Consider the following 27,853-nt stretch of genomic DNA (forward strand, 5'->3'; position numbering starts at 1 on the left):
AGTCTTTTCAAACTCCAGTACCACCTCAGAGTAACGAAAACCTCGGGAAGGGAGGTTGTTCATAACTCTTGAAAGAGCCACCATAACGTTTTGTTCAGGGTTTACAACTGAACCTTGACTTAATACAGCTTTGAAAATGTATTATGCAGAAGAAAAATGCTGCTTGTAACTATCTTAATTTAAATAAAACAAGTACAAAAACAATTTCCTTACCATGTCAAATCTTTTTTTAAACTTTCCCTTCTTTTCGTAATTTTACATTTAACACAGTACTGTACGGTACAGTATTTGTTTTTCTGTCTTTGCTGCTTGACTGTGTATTTCCAGTTCTGAATGAGGACTGTGGTTGACTGGTAACTCTGGTGTTCTTAACTCTGAAGTTCTACTGTAATTTTTTGATCTTGTGACTTTATGAATTCAAAATGCAACTGTATAAGAACCTTGCATTTCTCCACAAAGGGCAGCATGCTCCACCTTATCTTCCTGCAGGAAATACGGGGGGACTGGGGGACGGGACAGAGGGCAGAAGAAGTTCATTTAACTACAATAGGCCTTCTTTAGAAGCAAGAAAGATGGCCTAGGTGTCTTCTGGTCCGTAGAAAGAGAAGTGTTACATCAGAGACAGAGTTCAGAGGGGTGTTTTGGTTCACTACAAAAGTAACATGAGCTGTTTTCTCAATGAAGGCTGCTATTCATGTGTTATGTGACTAGCCTCCATCTCAAGAATTCTTCTTTGCTGCTAGCCCTTCAGTGATGGGTTTTGGTTACTTAAAGCTCCGGCCTTCCCTCTTCAACGTGAAGTAGGTTTATGGGGGAATTGGGATGTACTAGGACACTGGTCTGGATGCAGCTCCAGGTGCATCATCCAATGGTCTTTCAGTGGTGTTGGCAAAGCTGATATTCTCAGTCTAGTCAGCCAGCTGGAAAGTGTCTACAATGCAGCACAGTTTACACCCTTGCTGGTCTTAGCCCAAAGGTCAGGAACTGAATGGACATGGCAGTTAGCATCCCTCTTCTTCTACCTGTACTTCCAGCAGCTCAGGGTTGAGTCATTATGTGGGAAAGCTTGCCTTAGCATCACATCCTGAACCCATGTGTCCACATGAGCTGTCAATGACATTTCAGAAGCACTCAATTCATTTACTGTAACCCACACATATTCCCTTTCTTCCACAGCAAGTCTGGACACTGGGCCAGTACATTTTTTTTTCCATAATATATTCTCATGTTTTTAGGAGGATGTGTGTCATTCACTATCTTTAGCATTATTTACTTCACCAACTGTAACTGGCTGACTAGGCAGGTGAACAAAAAAGGTTTATTAGCTACCAAATACCTTTAAATAACAGTCGGTTACGGACTACCACTCTCAAGAGACCCAGGTTCAACTCCCTGCTTGCTTCTCCACAAATTCCCTGTGCAACTTTGAGCAAGACACTTAATCTCTCTGTGCCTCAGTTACCAAGCTGTAAAATGGAAACATAACCCCCATCTGTGAGGCTCTGTGAGGCAGGGACATGATAGTGCCCAAAATAGATAGGGGAAAAGATTTTGATTACTGCTGCTCTCACTGACTTTAAAAGTCAGGATGCTAGTGGATAAAGGCAGCAGTATTGAATAACCATCTCTCTGGCTGCACTACCAGAGGCAGACAACCTGGATGGAGTCGAAGGGGTGTGGCCAAGCCCTGGAGCCACGTGGACAAGTCTGGGCACCATTAAGCATCTGCAGGAAGAAAAGGCTAGGGGAGAGGGTAGGGATCCAGAATTACTATTTCAGTCTCAGTAAAGCTGAAGTGGAAGACACTTGGTAAAATGCCATTTAAGAAATCCTAGGGCTTAGCAGGTTTAATCAAACTTATTACTGCGGGAGTAAACAATGCTCACCCAAAGTGTTCTATTCCAAGCCCCTGCAGAGGAGGCCCCAGCTCTGTTTAGGTGCTGAAAGGATAGACGACTAAGGAGAGGTTTTTGCTGATTATAGGAAATAAAAATCATACAGTAATCCTTAGCTTGAAGAGACTTGGAAAGGAAAAGGGATAAGGAGAGAAAAGAAGGATGCAAAGAGGAAGGCAGGAAGTCCTTTAAGACGAGTTGTATTCCTTCTTTCCTCATTCACTGAGCTGGGAAGAGAAGGCTGCTTACTGCTTATTTCTGGATTGGTACTCACAAGGTATTCCTTTAATAGTGTGTGAGCTGTTTAGTTTTAAAGACTCAAATCAGAAAGTCAACAGCCAGGATTAAACTCCATTTGATGTTCCTTCAAGACAATAGCTACCCAATCTAACCAAATCAACCCTGGTCAGTGACCTGCATGAAAATGAGTTTGTGGGTGTTATTCAAATTCTTCTTGACAAACGTCGACATCAACAGAATTGACCCCTAGTTCTTAGGGATTTCAGCAGAGCGGCCTGGGAATAGATGGGACAAAATGCATCATAGAGACGTGAACTATTCCCTCTTAACCGTAGCCTTCTTAGCACTGGCCCTTCCAGAACAGACTTGAAGCATGTTGTGGAAACTTACACTGCCAATGAGTGGGCCATACATGGTGTCTAAGTAAACAGAAGACTTCTCCACAGCTGTAAATCCACCACCTTTTGTATCAGTCAACGTTCAGTACAGACACAGCCTTACTCACATCATAAGTGTGATGAACAGCCATAGATGTAAACAGAGGCTCCCTCTGTACATTTATCGAAACAGACTTGACTAGGCATTACTATTAAATGTAGCTGGCAAACATCAGCTTGATAGGCACTAAATGGGCCCCCATGGCTATCATCCATTGAAAACATTACTGTACGATGTCCTCACTGAATATACAGGAAGAAATTCACAATTCAGTCTAAGCTTATAAGCCTATACAGACACCCCATTAATTTACTTTTTAAAATGTGCACGCACCACAATGCAATTAAGGAACTATAAAGACAATAGTCGTGTTAGTCAGTATACAGCAAAAACGAGAGTCCTGTAGAACCTTAAAGACTAACGAATTTCTGTGGGCATAAGTTTTTGTGGGCTGCAACCCCCTTCGTCAGATGGGCTGCAGCCCACGAAAGCTTATGCCCACAGAAATTTGTTAGTCTTTAAGGTGCTACAGGACTCTCGTTGTTTTTGCTATAAAGACAATCTTTACCTCATCCATCACCTGCATTCTTGCTTCGGTTGTTCCCTTATCTCCTAACTTCTCGTCTAAATAGACTGTGAGCACTTCACAACAGAGCCTGTCTTCCTGACTCAATTGCCGTCAGACTTATAGATTTCTGATGGCCCCATAAAAGGATAGCTAAAAATGTCCCTTGTCCTGTTGATTCATCTTTTGTCATCTTTGTCCCTCCACTTTTTCCCTAACCCCTTAGTCCATAAGGGAGTCACGCAAAAGGCAAATTCACAAGAGAGCAGCAGCAGGTGTCATTGTAGGAGAGAGTGATTTAAAAACAGTTATGTTTGAGGACTGGGTATCCCTGCAACTTGGAAGACAGAGCTTCCTTATGGAGCTAGAGCCTGTGCCAGAATGAGCACAGGAGCAAAGTTAGAGAGATTACATCACTGAAACCAAAGATGGAATGTTAGCTGTAATGAATGCCCCATTTTTAGGTGGGTGGATAGTTTTTAATGGGACATGACCAAGAGCTCAGTATCACCCCAGTCTGCATCAGGACCGGATACCCAACTAGACTGACTGCTAGTTAGATAAAATAGGCAATTCCTACATTCCTATTTACTTTTCAAAAGGCAGTTTGAAGATACTTTGCTGGCAGTTTCCCCATTCAGCTAAGTACAGAGTCTTGCCAGCTATTGCAATTTTATTGGGAGTCTGGCAATTGTGTTTCTTAAGCTCCAGCTCTGGGAGCCATGTAAATACATTAGAATTTTAACTTTCATTTAAAAAGTTTCTAGCCCTCCTGGTCAATGAAAAAAGCTTGACAGTAAGACCAAACTGCACCCGAACAGTTCAGAAAGTGAAGCCAAAATGGTTTCAAGTCTCATGATTTTCAAACAAATCTCAACTGGGGGGGGGGGGGGAGGAGGGGACAGAAGGGATATGACTCATGATTTTTGAATATTTGGGTTGACAATACTGACAGTCCAATATGCCCCAGCACTTAGGCACTGCAGCATGAGTCAAGGGAGCAAGGACTGTACCAGAATTTAGACAGATCTCTCTCTAACGATGTGCCACCCTTCTCTTTTTGCCTCTAGCTAATTGAACGTTCTATCACTGGAAGTTTACACAAAGTTTAGGTTTATCGCCATAGAACCGTTGATATTTGAGATCAGACTTGTTAGATCTAGTCCTGTCCTAGATTAAGATTTCACAGCTCTATATTCACACACAAAAGCGGAGCACCTATTTCATAGTCTTTCCGCACCCTTAAGGTAACTGAAATACTCATATCCAAACACTGCCGTAATGAACGCTAATACTGCTGCACTCTAGTTATGTCATATTTCAATTCAAGGTGAGTGAAGGTGGCAGCGGCCTGGGGTTGACACTAGCATCTTAGAAGACGCCCGACAGGGTGGCTAAGCTTCAAGCTTAGACCTGCACATGCCCTAGTGATATGTATACACTAGAACCCCCAGGGCAAACATCCTGATAGCCAGCACAGTCAAGGCCTAACACCCAAAAGAACATGGAACCACCCACTAAACTACACCATGCAAAGCCAGAAGCATATGGCCCTTACTATATAGAGTACAATGTAACTGGTCCAGCAAGTAGTGATGTATTAACAAACCTACTAATTTACGCAGGCATAAAAAGCAAGAGAGCTAAAAGATTTTTATTTTATTTAAAAGCAGCCATTGTCTTCTCCCGATCAGTTCTGCCTCAATCTCTGCTCAAGGTGGTGTGTTTGGGAGGGGGCATACCAGAGAAGATAGCGTGGTATAATATACTGCCAGACACTCATACTAAGATTACAGATGAGCAGCATCATGGTTTTTCACTTAGAGCAGCAGTTCCCAACCTTTTTGAGTGTGTGGACCCCTTTTCAGCCTCTCAACATTTCGTGGACCACCACATGCTACTAGTTTTATTTGAAATTGTACATTTCCTCAGTGAGGATGCTATTTTTCTTTTCCATAGACCCCCTGTAGTAGCCTTGCGGACCACCAGGGGTTGGCGAACCACAGGTTGGGAACCGCTGACTTAGAGTTGTAACTGCTTACCAACCTTCATATGCCACAAGCCAATCAGCTCGTTTACACAGCCTTATACCACAGGAGACACAACAGTGCCTGACAAGTCTACATTAATTTCGCCACATGTGGACTATTGAAGGTAGTCCTACTGATATGACTTTAAAAACTAGGACAATCAACTTCAAATGCCACCCAACTTACTTTCGTTTAGTGACATTAACGTGCATTTCATGTTTTGACAAACTGAGATTTATTAATCTATTTAAATAGATGATAGGGTTGACAGCAGCTTTTGAATTAGCAGCAGGAAGCTGTCCTACACTGGATGGTTTCTGAAGGTACATCATAATTTAGTCTCAACTGAGGTAAGAAAATTCTGAAACAGATTTTTCAAATTGATGTAATTTATGAATTACCACTCAGTTATGTCTAATGTAATTAGACTCTCCCACTAATAACACAGCATCATGAGAATATGACTAGATCATATATGAAATTAAATGAATCCCGCAATCCTCTTCCACACCAATTTGGTGCCTAGCATTGCTCTGTAGTCTATGCCCCGCGCAGAAAGCAATGGGAGTTTGAGATCCTTAGGGAATACAAATTTAGAACCTTGGGCTGTATTTCAGGATTTTTTCTAGTTAAATGAATCCTTAAGGCAAAAATCTCAACCACACCAATTCAGTGTTTAAATCAGATATCAGCATCTCAGCTTCCCTACTCACTAATGGTTCTATTAACTAGTTCACAGCACACAGCACTGAGTTTAACGATTCTTCAGTAACTCTGGAGCAAAACTAAGTTTTCCTTCCTTGTTGCATTATAAGGAAGATGATACCATAAACAGCATGAATGTTAATATAGTCAGTATTTTTCTTAACAAGACTCCAAAACACTGAGTTAGTCCAAGTAACTTCTCCCCCTGCCACTGACACCATATGAATTAATCAAACAAAATAGTTAGTTCAATTAAAAGCAAATGATTCAGCAAACTCCAGCACCAATGCTTAAGCTTCTGAAATTTCAAGAGCCTTAGTAAAATAGAAAGCATTTTTCTATATGCCTTATTTCTAAGTAGTTTGTTTTTAAAAATATGGCTAATCAAAGGTAAGCTTTTATACATTCCAGTGTGTCTATGCACCATCTCTTGTTTAGACAAGAGAACTCATGACTCACTCAAACAAGCCAGGGCACCCTGCTAGACCACACCCCAAACTGCTGACTTAGAGTTTGTGATGCAAGTCTGTTAGGAAACAGTGTTTCCCTCTTGAATGCCAAGAGGCACAGACCTGGTCATTAGAGCACGTCGAAACAGGAAGCATCATTGTACCTAGACTGTTCTGGCCACAAGAAGAGTCACACTATTTTATGTAACTCAAAATAGTTTTAAGAGAATTTTTCATGCAAATATATGTTTAATACAGACCACTGTACACTAGTAAATTTAAATCTAGCATCAAAAGACATGAGAATATCTTCACAGAAATGACTATGTGGGCTTTAAATGAACTACATTGTGTTAACAAGCAGCTAAAAGTTTTGTTTGTTTTTTTTTTAAACACCGAAACTGATAGAGAGATCCACCAGGAAAATTCCAGTTCAACCATAAACTGCAGCAATAGAGGCCCGAAGAGTAAATTTAGAAAGAAAACATATAGGCTAAACTGATTATCAAATATTCCTGTTTCATTCAATATTGCTAAAGCGGTTTTGTTCTTTGTGTTTCACAAAAGTCAAATCCTGGCTGGAATGTCTCTGTTCATCCTCCAAGTGACTTGCAATACGCTATGTGCAGCTCCATCATGCCTCTTAATTCCACCCATTTGCAGCTATTCCTGAAACTACAACAGTATCTGTTTCAGAACATAAGCCTGCATAAGCCTCCAGAAAGCCTTCACAGTGGAATCACTCCAGTGAGTTCCACTTTTGTTCCATGAAGCATGCGAGTCACAGTCCATGGCAAGTGCTAGCAATAATTGCTGCATCAGTTTCCACCTCTGGCCTTGAAAGAGCAATGCCTGTAACTATCTGTAAACTATAAGCCATGTAAATACCCTGCTTAAATATGAAGAAAACAAGCTCTTGAAAAAGAGCATCATACTAACACTAATTAGGAGCCTCTTGCTCCAAGCTCTGTGAAGTATGTACAGTGAGTTTCAGTGTGAGCGTCAAAGATGGCAAGTGGAATTTCTTGAATGACTGAAAAATGACTAATGAATACTTCACATTGCAAGGGTATAGATTGTACTTTAAGGAGTGAGTATCCAGGTATGTTTGAAAGTAACAATAGCTAGTACATGAGATTCTTTCACCTACTAGAGTGACGCCAGTGTCACCATGATCTCCTTGTAGTTGCTGCTTTCAAGGCCCATAAATACTTCAATAGATTAATCATCTAATAATTACAGTAGTGCCTTAGCACAAACATCATCAACCAAAGCACTTTAGTATATTAAAAGTTATTCACTATTTTTCAGTGAGAGTAATTTAATTATGCCCATCATTACAGAGAAGTACAAGCCCCTGGTACTCTGCTGCATGAAATGTAGAATTAGTTAGGCAATATTGTCTTTTGTGTGGTACGGGACTGAGTAAACAAGATTTGATTGGCATATGAAGGTTGCTAAACAGTTATAACTCTAAGTGAAAAACAATAATGCTGCTCATCCATAATCTCGTGTGACTGTCTCGCAGTATATTTTACCACTCTGGAGGTCAGAATGCTGAAAATTTAGCTGCTAGAACTGGAGGCTGAATCACTGAACAGTGTTACTGTTGCGCATACTCTTATTTAGAAACAATCACAATGACAAGGTATGTAATTTGAACAGGGATTTGGAGATTTTAATAATTAAATCCATTGTACCTTTAAAAAAGTAACACAGATGTTTTGCCAAGGTCACAGCCAATCAGCAGAACTCACTTTTAATCTCCATTTGCCAAGTCAAGCACTGTTGCCTTATTAATCCTTTAATAGCAAGGTAGCTTTACTGTCCAGGAAGCATTAAAGTATTCTTGTTTGCAAGTGTGAGGTTTGCAACTGATGCAGTAGTTTCAGAGGCAGAGTATATCTGAACATCTTCAGAAGGTCTCCATCTTGCTATGCACGTATTTGACCTGCTTTCCTCTCATCATGCTGTCAGGCTGTACACTTGGCTCTGAGGTACTCTGTTGCCATGGTGAAAGCTCTGACACATTTACTTAGTTCTCTCACAGATTTCCCGCAGTACTCTGAGCTACGGAAGTACAGCAAGCACCTCACTGTAGATCACTAGGGCACAGAGGCACAAAAATTCTCCAGGTCAGTTTTGACTTAGCCACATGCTCTCTTTTCCAGCACCTTCCATTTCCACACTGTGGCTAAGATGCGAGAGCACTCAAATCCCAGCTACACTGAGATGATGTCACAACTTGCCCTGTCTACATTAGGCTTTTACAATGGGTTGTCTCCCTCATTGTAAGAACACTGATTTTGCCATATCCATGCAGTGAGCAATAATTTTAGGCTTACCATCCTTCAGTGCACTTTTAACAAAAAGCACTAGCAGCCATCTCCTATTCTTTCTTATGGAAACCTTCCCCAGTTCACTGGGAAACTTTATTAAATCCCCTTCGTCTTGCTCAGTCTATTTCAAGAGAAAGGGCTCAGCATGTTATGACCAGCCAACCCTGTCCTGCGGAAAGCCAGACAGTATTTGCAGAGGACATATGATTGGTTTGTCTATCCACCTTGGTCTCAAATGGCTCTAAAGACTGAGTTGAAGTTTTCAGATATTGGCAGGGTAATTTATTAAAGTGGTGTTGTGCGTGCTCTGATTTTTCCTCCGCATTTTTCCTGGGTGGGTTTTTTGGTTGTTTAGACTTGAGCACATTGGTGGGGAGAGTGCTGTGCACATATGAGCCTTTACTGCAACCACAATAAAGTTAAGATGAACAATCAGTGCATTTTCCTGGGAAAGTTGCCATTTTGAGTTCATTTTGTTGGTTTTCCCAGGTCTCCTCTAAAAGCTATTTAAAGAAAGTGAGTAATTTGTTATTCATTCCACACTATTACGTGGACATCCAAAACAGGTCTGAAAGATTAGTAGGTATAGTCTTCAGTCTTATAATATTTCCCCTAAACAGTGATATTTTCCATTCAGCTAAACTAGGGTACTTCCCAATCTCCATCTATATGGGTCACTCAACTTTATACTCCACTGGCCCAATAAGTGAAACCGACCCCGGTTTTATCCCCTGCAGGGAACTGGAATAAGCAACTAACACAACTGAAGAAGAGAGGTGACAGGCAAGGCCCACACATCTGGCAAATGACTAACTGCAGGAGCGGCCGAGTGGGAAAATACCTACATTCAGACTTCACTTTGCTTTTAACTATGAATTGTTATTCTTAGCTAAACTGAAAAAAAATAATATTCTGTTCTGACTGAACAAAAGTTTCCCCATATAAGTCCGTCATTGTGGGAAAAGGTACACCCCCCACTTCTCCGAAAAAGTTTCTCCAGAGGGCAGAACACCCAAGCAGCAGGGAGCCTTATGTAGGTAACTATTACTTTAATTCTCCCCACCAATTTGGTATGATTGGAAGTAAATTACTAGCAGCTGAATTAACTGGCAGAGAATGGAAAGTCAGAGATTTATCTGAAACACCCTAAGCAGCTCTTGTGAAAAACCATTGAAGTCAAAGATTAAATCTCTGCTCAGAGTCAGCAATGAACTTGAACTTTCAAACCAGGATCTTACTGGAAACCAAAGAATTGCTACATATTAGTGACACAACTATCTAGTTCAGACATAATTCTTGAGATGCAACAGACAGGCTCTGTACGTTGTTAATAATGGATTTCACTATAGCCACTGGTCATAACAGACTTGCATTTGTTTGAAATTTGTTTATTGGTGCAGAGTAAAACAGCACTGTGTACACTAACCAAACGTACAGGAAAAGATCTAGCACCTCAAAGTAGCTAAAACAAGTTGTTACCAGACTCAGGAAGCAAGAAACCAAGGTCCAATCTGAAGTGTACCCCAGAAGAACGCTATGCTGTTCATGTCACCTTGTTATGACAAGAAAATTCAATACAACTCAAGCGGTATTTTATCCATTCAGTTTTGATCTGGGAAAGGCCAATATGATTTTCTCTAGCAGCCCTCTGAGTGCCAGCATACTATTTGGCAAGTGTGAACAAAACTTGTTTGTATTTAGTAATATCTCTAGCTACTCAAATCCAAGAGACTCCATGCATACTACCAAGGCCAATATTTATCAACACTCCAGGCTAGCTGATAATCATTTGCAAGATTGCAGTCCAAGGATTTCCTTCTAGTGTAATATCTTAAGAGGAAAGATGAAGTGCAGAGACCAAGACTTTTCATCTTTAGATCGTTAACACTACTGTATTGGATTTAATATTGCACTAATCTAAGATTTAAGTGCACACAGAATTATGCATTTACAATAACTGGCCAAAGGTAGATATTTTTCTAGAGCAAAGGCACTTAAGGACCCGAATAGGAGATCAGGGGCCTACTGTACAAAGCACAGAAATAAAGACAGTCCCTGCCCCAGAGAGCCCACAATCTAGGATTTTGGCAGTGTGCAACAGGTCAGTGGACAAATGTGGGTTGTGGTGGAATGAACAAGGTTTCAGCAAAGTAATGAACAGTTCCATAAACCAGTTGTGGGATTTAAAGCGGCTGCATGTGTTCTGCCTAACCAATGCCAGATGAAAGAAATTTGAAGGCATCCTGGTAAAGGTAGATTTTCAGGCAGAATTTAAAAGCACAAGAAAAAGTACAGAGGTGCTTGAGAGAATCAGACAAGCAGTTGGTCAAATGTAGCACTACTGGCAAAGTGAAGTTATGATGTTAGATCTGAAAGGTGGGGGACTAAATGGTTTTTCATCCAGTCTGTTTCCATTCGTTAGAATGTAATTCGTACCCCCAACACTTTCAGAGAGGCACTGTGACCTACAGTAAGGCTATATACTGACCTGGCAACAATACCTAAATGACCTGCCCTGACCTTGGCGTTTTCAGGTGGCTACCCTAGGCACGGACGGGTCACACACAGTATCTGAACGGATTTTTGCATCTCTTTTCCACTGATAATTCTTATTTGTGGTGGTTCTTAACACTGCAATTTAGCATATTATCTTATCAGACTTTATACTTACCCATAATTACAGAGAGCTAACCAGCTCTTCACTTGTAAGCTTATCCCTTCAAAGCCTGTTGAAGACTTAACTCATGTACTCGGTCTCAGGTAAAATTTGAGTTTTAGTGGTTTCAATTCTGCTGCTTTTGGCAGGCTAGTGAGAAGTTTAAGGCTTAAAAATATTGCCATCCTTAGAGGTACCACAAACACACGTGGAAAACAGCTGATGAGCCAGAATAGGATTCCTGTGAACCTAGTTCCTCAAGAGCTGGTGAAAGGGGAGAAAATGTGGAAGCATTTCAGTCTTGAAGACTGCCATTTTTCTCTACACATCACTGAACTCTATGGACAATCCTTTCCCAGTAACACACACAACTAAAATGTTACTGTTTCTTCAATGCTGCTCGCTGTTACACCAACTAACAACAACATCACACAAAAAGAGTTCTCAGGGAATATGAATGAAAGACATAACCAGAAGGTTCAGTATTTAAGCACCCTAACAACTGGACAGAACAAAAACTATACTAAGTAATGGGGAATCACTGCAAGAAACTGGTTTTTACAGATTTCCTACCTAACTGCATAACCTTTAGAGACGTTTCATTAGCTCTGTTACATTTAAGTCTGGCTCAAACAGGGGCTAAGCATGCTAGAAAAAACAGCTATCCAAAGGGGACAAGAAGCACTACATAGTACAGGGCTCTTTGCGTGTAAGTGTAAATATATACCTCGAAGGTAATGCCCAAATCTCAAAACCCATATTTTGATGATGGCATCTTGGTACAATTTTTCAACCCCCCCAGTCTTATTCTCATTAATATCAAGCCATGTGTTTCCCTAATTGAGTACTGACAATTGTTGGGGCCTGGCTTTGTCAAACTGCTTTAGCCCTACCATCTTACGGAAATTCTCCCCCCAGCCTCCCAATGATCTCCAAAACCAGATAATTATACAATAATGTACTAGAATTATACCAGGTGCTTTAAGAAGCTGAAGACAAAGCTTCCAAGTGCTAAGTGTATGCAAAAACAGCAAAAAATTGAGGGATTCGAACATATTGTGAAGAGACTGATTATATCAACTGTTAGTAGCCTAGCTACTTTCTGTTGTATAATATCAAAAATAAGAGACTGTCTAGAATGGCTCAAAGCAATAAGCTCATACATCTACATATCAGCTGACTCATCCCCAGAGTTATACGGATCAGATCCGTGAATGGATCTCAGACACCAAGTACTTCTTCTATTGTTTTTAAACAGTTCTATAAAAGTTAACTCTCAGATCTTAAAGCTGCCAGATAATTTGTCACTGAAATGCTATTTCTCACTGTGTGCACGACAAGCTAATTACCACAGGGATTCTTAGGAATTCTTGGCTCCCAACTGTTTTGTAGGGTGGATTTAAGATTCATGAAGCCTTTGGTTCCAAAGATAAGTTGCCCAGATTTCTGATGCCAAAGCAAGTAAGTCACTCTGGGCCAACCACACTTAACAGTGCTTTTAATGCACTATAGTGGTAAGATACTTGTGAACAAAAAAATCTAGGATTTTGTTTCCAAATATTGTTGATCAAAATTTAAAGCGAATCACTTTATTTGCATACCTAAGATTGCTAATTAGTTACCATGGCTACCAGGAGCTTGGTTTTGAACTCAAGTGCTATCATTTCCCAGAAACATGCAGCAACGCCACATAACCCTGGTCTAAGTTCAGGCTAACCATCATCTTGGTTCCTCTCCTTGGGCACCCGCGAAGTTTTGACAAACTTGACACAAGCGCCCTTCTTGGGGTCTGGGTTTAACAAAAAAGGTTGAAAAGGAAACAAACTCTCCCCAGACTTCCTAGCTGGCTCACAACTTTTGGTGCAAGGTTCTTGTCCTGTTCCTGCTGAGGCTTTCCTCTCTATACTCCAGCCTTACTTGCCAGCTCCTACTCCCTGCCAGCTTGTGCCTGCAGACCCTCTGCCTGTGAGCTGCAGCAAGTCCGTAGAGCTCATCAGCTGTACTCTCCTCTGACTCGCTGTTCTCTATCAAGCAGCAGTTCCCAGGACTTCCTACCTGGGAGTCTCTTCCCTTTGACTCCATAGACTGTCTTTTCTACATCGCAGGAGACCTGGTTTAGTCATATGACCAGCTTGTCATGTGACATTACTCATTTTCACCACCAGTGAAGAGTTAATTGTGACACAGGTGGGGCTGGACCCACCTCCCCTTAAAGGACCAATCATCATATTGAAATTATTCACATTACACACTGAAGTCACTGCAAAATATCAAGCCATATTTTACACTATGCAAGAATCACAAATTTAAACTGATCAGAAATTACTGTCCCAACAAGTTCTGACATGTCTCATTACCTCAGGGCTTTCACTACCTTCACAAAATATCGTATGCTACTGGAGGCAAGATACTTTCTTACAACCACCAATCGAGTGACCCAGTGTCTCTAGTCTTATATCTTTTTAACGGGCAGAAACATGAAGACAAAACTAGGGTGGGGTGGGGGGGAGAAGGAAAGTACCTGGAAGTTCAGGTGATTCCAGAACAATGCATCTATCAAAACATCAGATGAAACAAATAGCTAAACTAATTTTGTTCAAAAAACTGATCTACCTTAATGCCATGGTCTGGAAGACTGCACTTTCAAATTTGGCACGCTCGGAGCTGTACATCACACAAAGGAATAGGCTTAAGTGCCATGGCATTTACAGTCCAACTCTAAAGAGGAAAAATAGATTGCTGTCATGAAGTAGTGTTTTGTTTTTTAAAGGCAGATCATACAGGGTCTACACCTTGGCTCAGCAGCAGCAGCAGCGAAAAGGTTACTGCAAAACTGTGCTGAGATCATGCAGGCCAAGAAACCTGCAAAATACATTTCAGGCTCTATTTGAAAGGTGTGAAATAAGTCCATGTTTGCCAAATCAAGAGAGCAGGCTCTGTTATAGTCAACGGAACATTAGCTGTGCTCCAAAAACAGCATAGCTCCATCCTGCTTAGTCAGAAGAATGTGGATCTTACGGTGCCGGGGATATTGTCAGCAAAGAAATTAGTGCCATAATATTCTTAGAACAGCAACACTGTACACTATATCCAGAATGACTGGATTAGGAAAATGTTAAACTATACAGCTTCCAAATTACATTTTCAGTCAAATATTACCACAGTACCATATACTGGATTACAGCTGGCTGAGCAGTAAATTGCTGATTTACGAATAATTCCTAGCATGAATTTTCATTACCAAATACATACAGCAAGTGGGTTAACAGGAAGTTCCAACAGTAAAAACATTCAATGTAACCCAACCTTCAAGTGAAGGAAGTACAGTATGTTAGTGTTAAAAGTTCTTCAATTCAACAGTAACTGGCTAATCTACCCTAGTACAGTAAAGTTTTAATGGCGAGCCAATAGCCATATACCAGTTCCTTGGTTCATTCCCGACAATCCAGGCTGTCCCAGGATATCTTGTTCATCCTCGCTTTTGAGTAGTGCAGACTAGTGAAGTGAAGACATTTCTTCCCCCACCTTCTCCAAGATGCAACCAACCTTTTGTTATGTTTGAGCACAAACTGTGTCAATACATTGGGGGTGGGAATTTATGTGTTTGGATGATTGGACTACGAAATTTAGCTGAGGCCACATAATTCCCTTTTTATGGAATCCCTTTGATGGTCATTCAACACAATGAGTGAGGTTTAGCCTCAAATATAGAGGCATAGGAGTCAGTTACCAGAAACATGCCAATGACTAGCAATGAATCACAATCCTTCAGTGGTTTCTTCATTTGAGTGTTAATGCAGCATGTTAATCCCCTGGACTGACACCATTGAGGCCTTGTCTGTAAACTGCCGCACTTGTCTATTAACTAGATCATTTTAAAACTTTCTCTAGTTAAACCTGTGATAACGTCTAATGTAGATACTCAAAATCAACTTAACCCTTGCTTATGCAATTCATCTTAAATTGGTGTTGCTGAATTGATATATGCAAGAGTTAAACTTATTTTAAATATCCACATTAGAAGTTTGGACTGGTTTAACTAGCGAGTTTTAAACATGATCTAGTTAAACTACTGCACTTTTTTCATAGACAAGACCTAAGCACATCAATGGCAATTTTATCTCTGTGGTACAGAAACTTGTGATTTTAGCATCAATGATTTTGGAGCACTGAAGTCACACCAAGCTCCAAGCACAGTGTTCATTCTGGATGAACAAGCAGGCATTCTGTAAGAGTGATTTTTTATTTAAAATGAAGTAACCCCACTCCCAGCTTACACTGAGGAGTTGAACAAATTAAAAACACCACCAGCTTCTACTACAGTACATAGTTTCACCGCTGTCTCCATTTTGAGTTGCAGAAGCAATCTTCAGAGGTGGAGAAAGGAAAAGGGTTTTTGTCTCTATGACACCTCAGACACTACCAACTAGTTATTTTGTTCTAAGCAGAAGACTACACATAGCGATTGCGATAATTAGGAGACAGTAATTGACACATGTCAACTTGCTACAGTTCCTACAAGGCACATAGTCAAGGCACTAGTGAACAGAACTTCACTGCCTTCCCTGATTTATCTGCCCGGTGAGAATTCTAATCAGCGTTCTGACATGCTAACATTTGGGTGATATGACTTCACAAATATGCTTAAGTAGCCTTGCAAAATTTTTCTTTACTTGCAAATAGTAAATTTAGTTTTTCCATGATTTTGGCAAAGATAAGAGAAGGAAGATGTTTGGGCTAGTACCTTTACAGGATGGATGTACAAGGTTGCAGTACTGTGTGTTTTCTTGCCAATAGAGATTTTTCACAGATTCTCACCTTGTAGTCTAATCTTCTCTTAAAAACCTGGTATTTACAGGGGTACTTCCTCCTCATGGTGGAGAAATAGCACTAATAGGGAGTCCTAAAGACCCAAAACCAAGTCTCTATACCACTAGGGAGAAGACAAAAAAAGTGATATACACAGATTATATTGTCACTTAGCCCAGTACTAAGAGGGAGATTTTTAGCCCATTGGGACACTAAGTCACCTCACCCGCTTCTTCTGCTCAGGTAGGCTATTTTTGTACATAGTCTATGAACTAGAACTTTGACCGTCAGTTATTCTCTGTACACACGCAGCCTGGGCTCTTGCCTGTTGGCAGAGAGCTCCAAGGCCTCAATGAAATGTTGGGTTACTTTAGGACAAAACAAGTCAAACCTACAAAATAAATCTCTTCACTGAAAACATGATACTCTGAGAGAACCCCCTACCCCAAATCTTTTTGTTCCTTTACAGCAAAGCTCATCTAACCACTAGTTACTGCCACCTCAAACAGCTAGGACACAGGTGTTTCAAGGCATTCCCTTTCCAGCTTCTAAGGGTAAGAAGTAAACAAGACATAACCTTGCCTAACAAGCAGCCGGTGACAAGCTGGGAGAGCAGACTATCTGCAAGCCATGCTTGATTAGACTATTATCCTCTCCCAAAAATGCTAAGCAAGCACTAGGTTCTTTAGACCAGGGAGGCCCATTCACCAAGTTCAAAAGAAGAGTGTTAAAGCACTATCAGCTGGTAGTGATACACAAATCCTGCCTTCAAGGTCTTCAGTGTAAACTGCCACCAGGACAGAGCTTGCCACACAAGGTCTCATGCTCAGCAGTGTATATGCATTAATCTGTTGGCTATTTGTACAGCTCAGAAATGTTTAGTGAAATATTAGATGCCATCAGTAGTTATTATCTACATCACACACATACATCCTCAATGGGTGTCCAGGAAGAGAGCACTAGAGGTTGTCAATGGAAATGAAGAACAGTAAACATGCTAGACCTGGAGACCCTTTCCTTCTCTTAGGAATTCACTAAACCTTGAGATTAAATGGCTGAAATACAGTGGCTCCTTTGGAACACACAAGCAGCAAGAACAGCACCATGTGAGTATCATTATAGTGCATGCCAGAGGAATTATTTGTGATTCACAAATGTCCATGCCCCCCTACCCAGGGCTGGACTAGGGCCACAGTCAGGGGGCTGTGGTAGGGACCAAGGCCGGGAGTAGAGCAGCAGTGGCTGGGAGTGGGGCCATGGCAATCATGGGCTCCAGGGGCCGCAGCTGGTGCCGGGTGCCACGAATGGGTGTCAATTCCAAGGCCAAGCCAGGGGCCACGGCCAGAGCAGAGTGGGGCTGGGTGGTGCTCCCTCTCCCCACGGGAGCTGGTCTGGGTTCTGCCACACCCTCCCAAATGTTCCTCTGCACCCCCCTGAGGGGGAGTGCCCCCCAGTTTGGGGACCTCTGCATTAACGGATACTGATGAAAGGGAAAGTGACTATCACAAGGTTACCATATTAGCTCCTCACATAGTTCATTATGAAGCTAATGGCAACAGTATTAATCTGTTTCTGTTTGACTTGGTATAGGGTGATGGTGAATTACAGCAGACTGACCCCAATGTAAGACACCCCTCCATGATCAGAACACCAGGACTGCTCTGAGCAGAGGTTTTGGGGTTACCCCAGGCCTACACTTTTCACTGACACATGCGCAAGATGAGGGAACAGCTGGGGTGAGCAAGGAGCAGCCATCACTTCTCACCACCAACCCCTCTGAGAGCAGCTTTACTTTCCACCTTTTATGGGGGGGAAAAGAATCGAGACAAAAGTCTCTGTGGTTCCTTGGGCCTTCCACATTCAGGAACTACAGTGCCCAAGTCACAGAACCAGGATTTTTCCATGGCAGCACATTCCCACTACCAGCTAAGTCAGCCAACAAGTTCTTAGTGCTGTGAACCTACCTTTTTCTGAATTCAATACCAGATTCATTTCTTTACCTCAGATTTACCCATGTAGATGTCTAAAGCCTAGAAACTAATTAAGCTATGTCTTTGACAAGCTAGGAAGGAAAGTGTTCTTTCTATTGCAGATATTTGGGAGGCAATCCAGTTGTACAATGGATACATCAGTTCACTACTAGCATTTCTTCTACTTGTCCAGATTCTGTACTTGATGTACCTGAAATAGCAGGTCTGTGTCATACCAAGGAGTTGAATTTACCCTGCAACCACCATATTTATGTCAGATAGAGTTTTTTAGTGGACAGCATGAAACTACTGTACACTAGGTAAACAATGCTTGAATGAGTGACCCTTTTACCTACAAAGAGTTAGATCTGCTCTTGGCCTTGCATGTTATCTAGCTCTATGAACCCAAGAATATACATATTTAGCTGACACGAAGACAGTATGGTCTAGTTACACCAAGCACTTGACTGGGAGCCAGGAACTTCTGACACCGAGTCCTTCCATGGCCTTGGATGAGCCACTTATCCCATTCCAGGGAGAAACTGAGGCAAAAAGTTTAACACCTAACTCAATGGTGTTTGAAAAACCCAGTAAGTGCATCACAATAGGTTGTGAACTCATGGTGACATCTCAGTTTAGAGAGAAGGCCTGACATACATAGTGATGTGTTCCTTGTTTAAAAAAAAAAAAAGTCAGAAATTGCTCAATAGCCTTTGTAAAGGCATGTAATTACATGTCCTCAGAGCAGAGTTGGAGTAGATCATTGTATGCTGCAGCTGACAAACGGAGGAAAACAGGTGCAAAAAGCCTTCAGGACTACACAACAGCAGAGCTGTTTTTCCCTAGAGATGTTAAACACAGACTTTAAAATAATACACTAAGCCTTACTACACTATCCAGAACATGAGGGAAGGTGAAGGTAGATGCGCCACAATATACGCAGTAATCTCTATCAACAAACACCGTCCAATTTATATGAAAGAATATGGCATTAAAAACAACTCCAGTGTCTGACCACAGCTAGAATGCTAATAAAGTCACTTGGATGATTTATAAATGGAAATTGTGCAGCGAACAATCCATTCAATAGGTCACGTGGAAAGTTTTTAAAACAAAAAACAAAGACTGATTCTTGTGAAACACCAGAACACTGACAGAGGAAGGGAGGACAGGAGGCAGGAAACAGAAATGGAGAGATGTAGCAAGATATCCTGCAGGTGCCCAATTAATCCTAGTCAGAGAAACAACTCCAGTTCCTGTCCAGCCATCAGAATAGCTCTGTCTTACAGCACACTAGATTCCAAGTTTGCATAACAGGGCCTGAAAGTAAACTGATGGTTTAGTTAATACATAAGCCGACAAGCTATTCCTTTTTATTTTGTTAATTTCTGTAGGTATCACTATGAACCCAAGGATCCTGCCCTTTTGGATGATTAATGTTCCCTTTCACAAGTGTTCCCAATGTAGGGGACTGTCATTTACAGTCTTGTGTCAGTAAGATGCACCAGACCATTGCAATCAAGTATACAGAATGTAGGAACATGCTATCTATGTAAATAAAGGTATGTCCTAGTCAGTTTCAAAATAGCTATAAATAATAATACCCAACCCAAGTAATGGCTTTTGAGTTTTTTATTTCTTTTTTCAGGTGGGAAAGGAAAGGGGAACTACAGTGTTTAAGCCAAAACATGCTCAGGTGTTACATTCAAGTCATCTGAACTTGTGGAATATCTACACCAGACAGAAAAAGAATCAAATGTCTCAGATCAACAGGTAACCTCTACATTCACATGGTAGTAAAAAGTCTTGAACTGTACCAAGGAGGTTCATCATCATCATTTAAAAGTTACAGACATTTGCTGTAATTACTTCTTGGAAGAGCACAGTTCCAGTTTGAGTGTCAGTGAAAAACACACTAAGCTTCTTCCAAAGAAAAGTCAGAGTGTCAAATTTGTTTAGCGATTTGATTTGGCTGCTAAATTTTAAATGTTGCACTATCCTTCCGTGCAACTGATAAGGGAAGATTATCTCTGGAAGGGGCTGCTGGCACTGACGAATTGTACTGTGCTTGAGTTTCATGATCAAGATTTTTTTTATTTATTTATTTATTTACTAAATGAGGTGATTTCACAGAGATTCAGTTTAAGTAGTTTTCCCTGAGTCAAACTATTAGTTACAATTAAGAAAACAAACCCTTGATGTTTCATTTTGGTGCTTTTAGTGCCCTCTTAAACAACGGGCTTTCCACATCATGTTAGCCCTTTCCAGTGTACTTAACACTACTAAATTCCTCCCATCAGCCCCCATGGTGTCTGATGGAGCTTGAAACATAGCTTTGTGCTTCCCCCTTTGTTTGTACATCACCATCAGCAATGTCGGAACTACTGACAGCTCCAACAGAGAACAAGAGTAGAATAAGGACAATATTGCATGAGGGCATAGGTTTGACATATGAAGTGATTTTCTTTTGTTTTCCTCTGTCTGCTTCTCAGACAGAGGTTTGTAGATCTTCAGAACCCCTCTGTGTGCTCTTCCACATCTATTGGAAGAGAACTTGCAAGTACATAAGCTGCCACTATAACTTCTCCCTCTGGGCTTAAAGATTGGCAGCATCTAAAAGATCTACCATCATACTATGCACAATATACAGCGTCTCCTATATGGAAGAGGGCAATTAAGTTTAGCAACCTCAGAATTACTGATGCACGTGGCATAGCCTTAACTTAGTGCAATGGCTTTTCACTAGTGGAGATTCAAGTTCAAGCCACTCTTAGATCATGAAGTATAGCATTTGGTGGTTTCAATCCAGGCACTACTGACATATGGTCATAAACAGGCCAGTCAAAGGTTAAGTTTGTGTTCATTTTTTCACTATCTTGTTCTTTCCCAGCAAGATCTTTAGCCATTCACATGCAATAAACGGACTCAGCTTCAATATTTCACAACCTTCAGAATTGACAATGCTCAATACAAAGCCTGACTCAGCTAGGAATGCTGAAAACAGGAGCTCAGCTAACAACTGAAAGGCTGATTTCTAATCACGATGCTCAGTTGTCAACATTTGAGGCAGCTAAAGTGGGAGCACTCCTGCTTCTATCAGCAAAATTCAGGAAGCCCAGTTTTATCACTGGGCTAGTAATGATCAAACCATAAATGAAGTAACAAAAGCAGAAATGCAGGCTAGACTGTAGCATCTTGCAATTAAAGGCAGAGGCATCTCTGAACATTGTAAATACTACATATACAAATTCAGCTAATCCAGTACTAAAAGACATTGTCCAGTAGATATTAAATTACTTTAGATTAAAATTTAACAGCCTCTGGGACAAGTTCTACTCAGCTATCTGTGTAAATCCAGAATTTAAGTAAATGGAGGAATTACTTTGTGGTTACACTAGTGTAACAGCAGGATTTGGCCCCTGAAATTTACATGGGAATTAAAAAGTGTACAAGCCAAAATATTCAACAAGCTGACTTTCCCTTGCTTTCAAATTGTTGATACAGTGGACAGGAGCATAGGAGTGATGGAGAGGAGGTAGTCTGTGGTAGTAAGGACCCACAGCTCTATTAGACCCACATGTCACCTGCTTGAGTTTCCAATAGCGTTTTTAGGACACTATGGCTTCTACAGAGGAACCTTCAGAACACTGCACTGTTGCCACTACCAGCATGTACTGCCATATTCAGCACTAAAAGCTGCAAGACAGAGATGGGACTCTAGACAATGACAATATGATACTGTTATTAGTTGCTGGAATGTGACTTGTGATGTACCAATCAGCTAACCGGTATCTCAAAATGACCTGCCTGCATACTGCAAATATTTGGTCAATAAGTTCATTTTCCTCCTCTGTTTTATTCTTTACAGTTTATGGTAGAGTCCTGAAAGACGCAAACTCTTCTTTTAAAAAATAAGTTGGGAAAAGATTGGTCTTTAAACTAAAACGTAAGTATTGCCCTGTATTAAGTCAGCCAATAACCCCTCCTTCCCAAAACAGTCAGCTCTTCTTTCAGGTTCATCCATGTGAAATTAACTAGATAAAAGTCAGGATCAAAGCAGTCACATGGCAGTGGATAACAACACTCCTCAGGAGGCTAATTTTCACTGGTGAGAACATGAGTAAAGGTCTGGGGTGAAGAGTATGGCACCAATATCACAGAGACAAGGTAGGTGAGGCAATATCTTTTACTGGGCCAACTTCTATTGGTGAGAGAGACAACTTTCAAGCTGACACGGAGCTTTTCTTCAGGTCACAGCCATTCTGACTAAATCCAACACTAACAGACAATGGCAACAGAGTTCAGAATCCATCCATCATCCAATTGGAAGAGAGCATTTTCTGCAGCTTTTTTGTTACCTGTGGCTGCACCAACAACTCATGCTAAATCATCAAGGCCTGAGAAAGTTACATCAACAGTGTTAGCCCTACTCAAGCTGATCACAGCAACAACTTCTTCTAAAGCAGACACTGATGAGCCAAAAATATGACTGACATTTGCACAAAGCAGCACATTTAACGGGTTGGTGTCAGTGATTTGGAGCAGTGGTCCTCAACCAGAGGTACACGTACCCCTAGGGATACACAGAAGTCTTCCAGGGGGTACATCAACTCCTCTAGATATTTGTCTACAGATATTTTTACAACTGGCTACCTAAGAAGCACTAGCAAAGTCAGTACAAACTAAAATTTCATACAAACAATGACTTGTTTATACTGCTCTGTATACTATACACTGAACTGTAAGTACAATATTTTATTTATATTCCAAAAGATTTTATAATTATTTGGTAAAATGAGAAAGTAAACAATTGTTCAGTAATAGTGTGCTGTGACACTTCTATATTTTTATGTCTGATTTTGTAAGCAAGTAGTTTTTAAGTGATGTGAAACTTGGGGTATGTAAGACAAATCAAACTTCTGAAAGGGGTAGAGTAGTCTGGAAATGTTGAGAGCCACTGATTTACAGGTCCTGGCTTTCACAAAACCTAATATTGAGAAATGCTTTCATGTGTGTTTCTTGGGTTTGGTTTAAATCAACAGCTTTTTCTTTGGATCTAAACTTCCCCTACAAAATTTGTAATTCAAACAGTGCAGCATAAGAACTAGAAAGTGAAACTGACCAATACATTTTCATTGTCCAAGATGGGAGTCTGACAGCCCAATTAAGAAAGGCAGATTGTGAACAAAGCACAGATGATGGATAGATGTTTAAAACCTTTCAGTTCAAGAATTTTGATTCTCCACCCACCTGCACAATCGGATTTTTAACCCAAGAGCAGGTCCTTCAAACATAGCCAGAGACAGGGTCCATCACTCTGTTTGGGCCCCCTTGCACAGGGAAACCTCGACACAAGTAACCAGTTGCACGCCGATGGGAGGCACTGGTGCGAATGTATGTTTCCTTCTCGTGCGGGGCTCCTGACACTTCCATGTGCAGCAGCAGTTGCATAATGAGAGTGCAGCAGCAGCAGCAGCAGCAGCACTGACACTGAAACCCAGCCACCGGCCGGGCACGGCCGAGTCCCGCACGGCCCCAACCCGCGCGGACACCCGGCCCGAGAAGACGGGGGGAGAGGGGAGTCCCCGACTGCGGCCGTCCCACGGTGCCGGGCAAGGGGCGGCAGCCAGGAGCCGGGTCGGGTGACCCATGGCCGGCTGCGGGAGGTAAAGTTTGAGTCTGCGGAACGGAGACGTACGGGCCAGGCGCCAGCCCCGCTCCGGGCACAGGGGATGCCCGGCAGCCCGGGTATGGCATAGCACCGCACCCCGCTGCGGGAGCGGCGGTGCCCAGCCCCGGGGTACCCCCTGTGTAGGGCTGCGCCCGCTGCTCCCCACGGCACGCCGGGGGCGGGCTGACACCAGCCCTCTGCTGCCGGGGGGCAGGAGGGGGCGCCACCATCTCAGCGGACTCTGACATCAGCAGGAGCCCCGACGACTGCCCCCCGCGCCGCCCCCAGCCCAGCCGTTACCCAGGTGACCAGCCCCATACACGGCGACCCCCCCGCCCGCCAACCGTATCGCAGCCCCCCAGCCCAGCCCACCCACAGCCCCCAACCCCCATTTCCCAGGGCGCCGGCCCGGCCCCCCATTACCCAAGGCCCCGACCCAGGCCCCCCCGGCCCCCGTCACCCCCCCAGCCCCCCTCACCTTGGCCCGGGTCACCAGGTGGGTCGCCAGCTTGACCACGGCGAAGTTGCCCTTCCCGATGGTTCGCTCGACCTCGTAGTATCCGATGCGGGCGGGGCCCGGGGGCCGGGGTGGCGGCGGGGCCGGAGGCAGCCGGGGCCCAGGGGCCGGAGGGGGGCCCCCCGCTCCGCCGCTCGCTGCAGCCGCCGCCGCCATCTTGTTGCGAGGAGCACAACCCCCCTCCCCCCTCGGGGCTGCGGCACCGCGTGAGCTCATCGGCACGGGGGGCGGGGCCACAGCTGCCATGGCAACCCCCGGGAGGGCGGGGCCCGCTGACGCCAACAAAACGATTGCCTCGTCAACGCGTCACCCCGAGCCGGACACGGCATTGGCTGAGCCGGGGCGGGGCGGGGCTTGTAACGGGGACGGGACTGGACGGGGCGCGGGAGGGGGCAATCCCCGGGGGGAAGTCCCGTTTCCCTTCTTCCCCCCCCCCCCCACCTCCGCTGTCAAGCGGGCGCAACTGGGCGCAGCCCCTTCCCCCATCCCCCATCGGGGGCACCCTCCTCGCCCCATCCCCCTCCGCCCCCCGGAGCGGCGCGGCGCGGCCCGGCCTGGCGAGGCTGCTGTCCCGCAGCGGGAGCGGGAATGCAGGGCCCTCCAGCCTCAGACAGCCCGGCACTGCGTTAGACCCAGCAGCCGCGGGTGCCTGCCAGAGACGGGGCGCGGCGCGGCGGCGCGGCGGCGAGTCCCAGCGCAGCACGTGTCCGAACCCCCCCCGTCCCCTCTCCTGGGAAGCGGAGTCCTACACTCCGTGCATGCTGCGGGGCTCCGCCTTTACCTGGGACTGGACTAACCGATCACCCTCCACCTCTTCCTTCCCACCCAGCCCGCGGAAGGAAGGAAGGTCGTTACCGCTTCTCCCCCCGCCTCTGTTTCTGAGCCTTCCTCCCGTCAACAGCTCTACCCTCTGCTTCTGGCACCGTCCAGAGCTGGTCCAACCAACCTCAGGATCAATCTGAGGCCCTACTGGACAGTTCCTCCCTATAGCACCTAGGAAATTGACCAGCCTCGTTAGTTTCTCTCTGCAACGAGAAGACACTGTAACACATACAGTAAGGTTGCAGCTGCAACCATAAGGGCTAGACATTTAAAATTCTGCTGAAGTCGCTGTCTTTGACTCCCATGCTCACCAGTTCCCATTGGTCAGCTCGCCTTTCACAAGAGAAGCCAGCACTTACTGGCATATCTCTGGAGACATCCGCTAACTGCAGCTATAGTGCCAACAGAAGGATACAATTCCTAGGACTTCGTATCTTGGTTTAAAATGTAAGCTTTGGTGCAAAGTTAAAAATACTCAAAAGACAGAGGGTTTTCCTCATCAGATTATAATATGGGGACAAACCAGAACCCTGGATCCAAACAGGCCTAAAGTTTGAGAAGTTCTCAAAAAATCCCGGAAAAAATGTTTAAAAAAAAAAAAAAAGTTTCAAGGCACCAAGTTTGACCCAAGAGAATCTTAGTCTCAGGGAAGACTATTTTTCCTTTCTGGACAGGAAGTTGTGTGTACAAGAAAGGCTCCAGGAGACACATTGGCTCCAAGAATATTTTAAAATAATAACTGGGTGTAGGCAGATCATTCAGAGCTAAAACTGAGAATAGGACTTATACGAGGAATACTACAATACATTGGTGGTGTTAACAGTTGCTCACCAGTACTTTGGGGGAGGAGGGAAGAGGAAGGGTGATGAGTTAGTGATCCCTTCATGCTCACTGAAGTCTCATCCTGGCCCTTTTAAAGCCCCTTGCTGCCAGCTTTCCCTAGACTTCAAGGCAAGCAGCATTTTGCACTCCAACACCAAAAACGTTTTACTTTTAGTTTAAAACAAAAAAACATGGTTTACCAGAACCCACGCACAGAAAATCCAAGCCACCACTAAGATAGTCTCATTTTCCAGGGAGAGGCAAGTACACAATGTGTTTGTTTCACCCACTCCTCCTGATTAAAAATGATCTGTCAGTAAAAGTTACTGGCACCGGCACCAAATGTGCTTCTAGCCAACCACTGTAGTCACAACCTATTCACATCCATTAGCCTATTGTCCTATGCAGCTACAGTTGTGGTTTTATTTTTTGCCCTCTTAAGTTTTAAAGAAAAGTTTTCTTAAAAAGCTGCCAGCACAAGAACTTTTGACTACAGTGACCCCTGCTGGTAAACCACAGCCAATTGCAACTACAGGATGCTCCAGCTAGCCAACAGGCAAGGCTGTTCATTATAACATGAATATCATTTACAAGATCACATGCAATTTAGCATTCAAAGTTAATTCCTTCCCTTCACTAGTTCCCATCCGTCCAGTACTGGCCACAGATGTCCAGAAACTGTGGCAGAAAATTCTGATCCAAGCCTTTACAAAGCAAGGATTTAAGCCAGACTTTCACTCTATTACAGAAGGTTGTGACCAGCGAGAAGGAAGGGGGTGGGTTTTGGTGGGTTAGTTGCTCCAGCCTATCATGAAAATGCCAGTCACTGAAATGGTCACCTGCCCATGTCTGTAACGATGCACATTGGTGCTGTGTAGCAGAAGCCCATCAGTGAGTGACGCAGTGCATTAGTTCAGCATTAATACTTTAGGCTCTTCACAGCAGCTATAAGATTGACTAGATTATTCACACTCTGTAGCTGGCACTGGCTTTAGACACCACCCCCCAGCTTCATCACACCACCAAGAATTCTACAAAACAAGTTTTTTAAATGGACTAGGTACATTTTTAAAGCTCTGACCATGGGAATCCCCACCATCTGCAATTATAACAACTGATTTTCCTGGTGGGATTTTTTTCCCAAGTGCCGAGTGGGGCAACGCTGTTTATTTTAAAAAGTGCCAAAGACCCCCAGATACTATGGAACTCAATGGAAAGCACAGCTGTTCAACACTGCTGAAAACCAGGTCCATTGGTTTATATTTATGGAATATTCGCAATGTTTCATGCTCCACTGTTATACTTAATAGTACAGGACTCGATGATGCAGAAGTCACTACCTAGGTTGTGAGCGTTTTAGTGCTTATGAAGCAGTGACTACAAGAAGTCCAACTCTGCCAGTTACTGTGGACGCACAGCACTCCTGGTTATTTCTGACCTCAGCTCCTCCTGCAACTCTCTCCGTGCATTTTACTGCCCTCTAAAGTGCTCCCTCTCCTGCTGTTGCACTCACAGTGCTCCTATGATCAGAAACTGAACTGCTCAATTAATATCCTGGATTTATGATGTGGAAAAGCCTCACTCCACATTACTTTGTCACTCATTCTTGCAGAAGAGTGTTTTGTGTGATTCATATTGCAGGATGTTCCAATAGGGTTTGATATAATTTATTTATTTTTTTTGTCTAGTATCTTTCACTAAAGGCTGCACAGCCTATTTCATTCAGTATATAGACACAGACAAGGAAGCTACTTCCACTGTATTGTAGAGGCAGCTCTGCTAGAGGAAGGATGACCGGTTTTTTTGAGGGCATGGGGCCAGACAATAACTGATGAGACTGGGCATTGAGGCTTTCGGAGTAAAGCTGTATTAACAAGACTAGGATTAATTGTGAAATGAGATTAGATAACACAGAGGAATCTGTA

At 43.1% G+C, this 27,853-nt stretch overlaps 1 protein-coding gene across 4 annotated transcripts in view; it reads right to left on the reverse strand.

Annotated features, from left to right (window-relative positions):
• The window catches only part of SIK3 (SIK family kinase 3), a 131,889-nt gene extending 107,386 nt beyond the window's left edge, over positions 1-24,503 (reverse strand). The window contains exon 1 of one of the 4 annotated variants that reach the window (XM_067565945.1): positions 24,246-24,497. In XM_067565945.1, coding sequence (XP_067422046.1) covers positions 24,246-24,440 — 195 coding nt within the window. In that variant the 5' untranslated portion in view covers positions 24,441-24,497. Of the gene's footprint in view, positions 1-24,245 lie in introns of all 4 variants that reach the window. The other 3 variants (XM_067565938.1, XM_067565953.1, XM_067565959.1) reach the window with 3 other exon arrangements.
• Positions 24,504-27,853: the final 3,350 nt, after the last annotated feature.

This window comes from Emydura macquarii, unplaced genomic scaffold (genome assembly GCF_026122565.2).
Source record: "Emydura macquarii macquarii isolate MOO-44397 ecotype Brisbane River unplaced genomic scaffold, CSIRO-AGI_Emac_v2 contig_312, whole genome shotgun sequence".
In the NCBI taxonomy this organism is placed as follows: domain Eukaryota; kingdom Metazoa; phylum Chordata; order Testudines; family Chelidae; genus Emydura; species Emydura macquarii.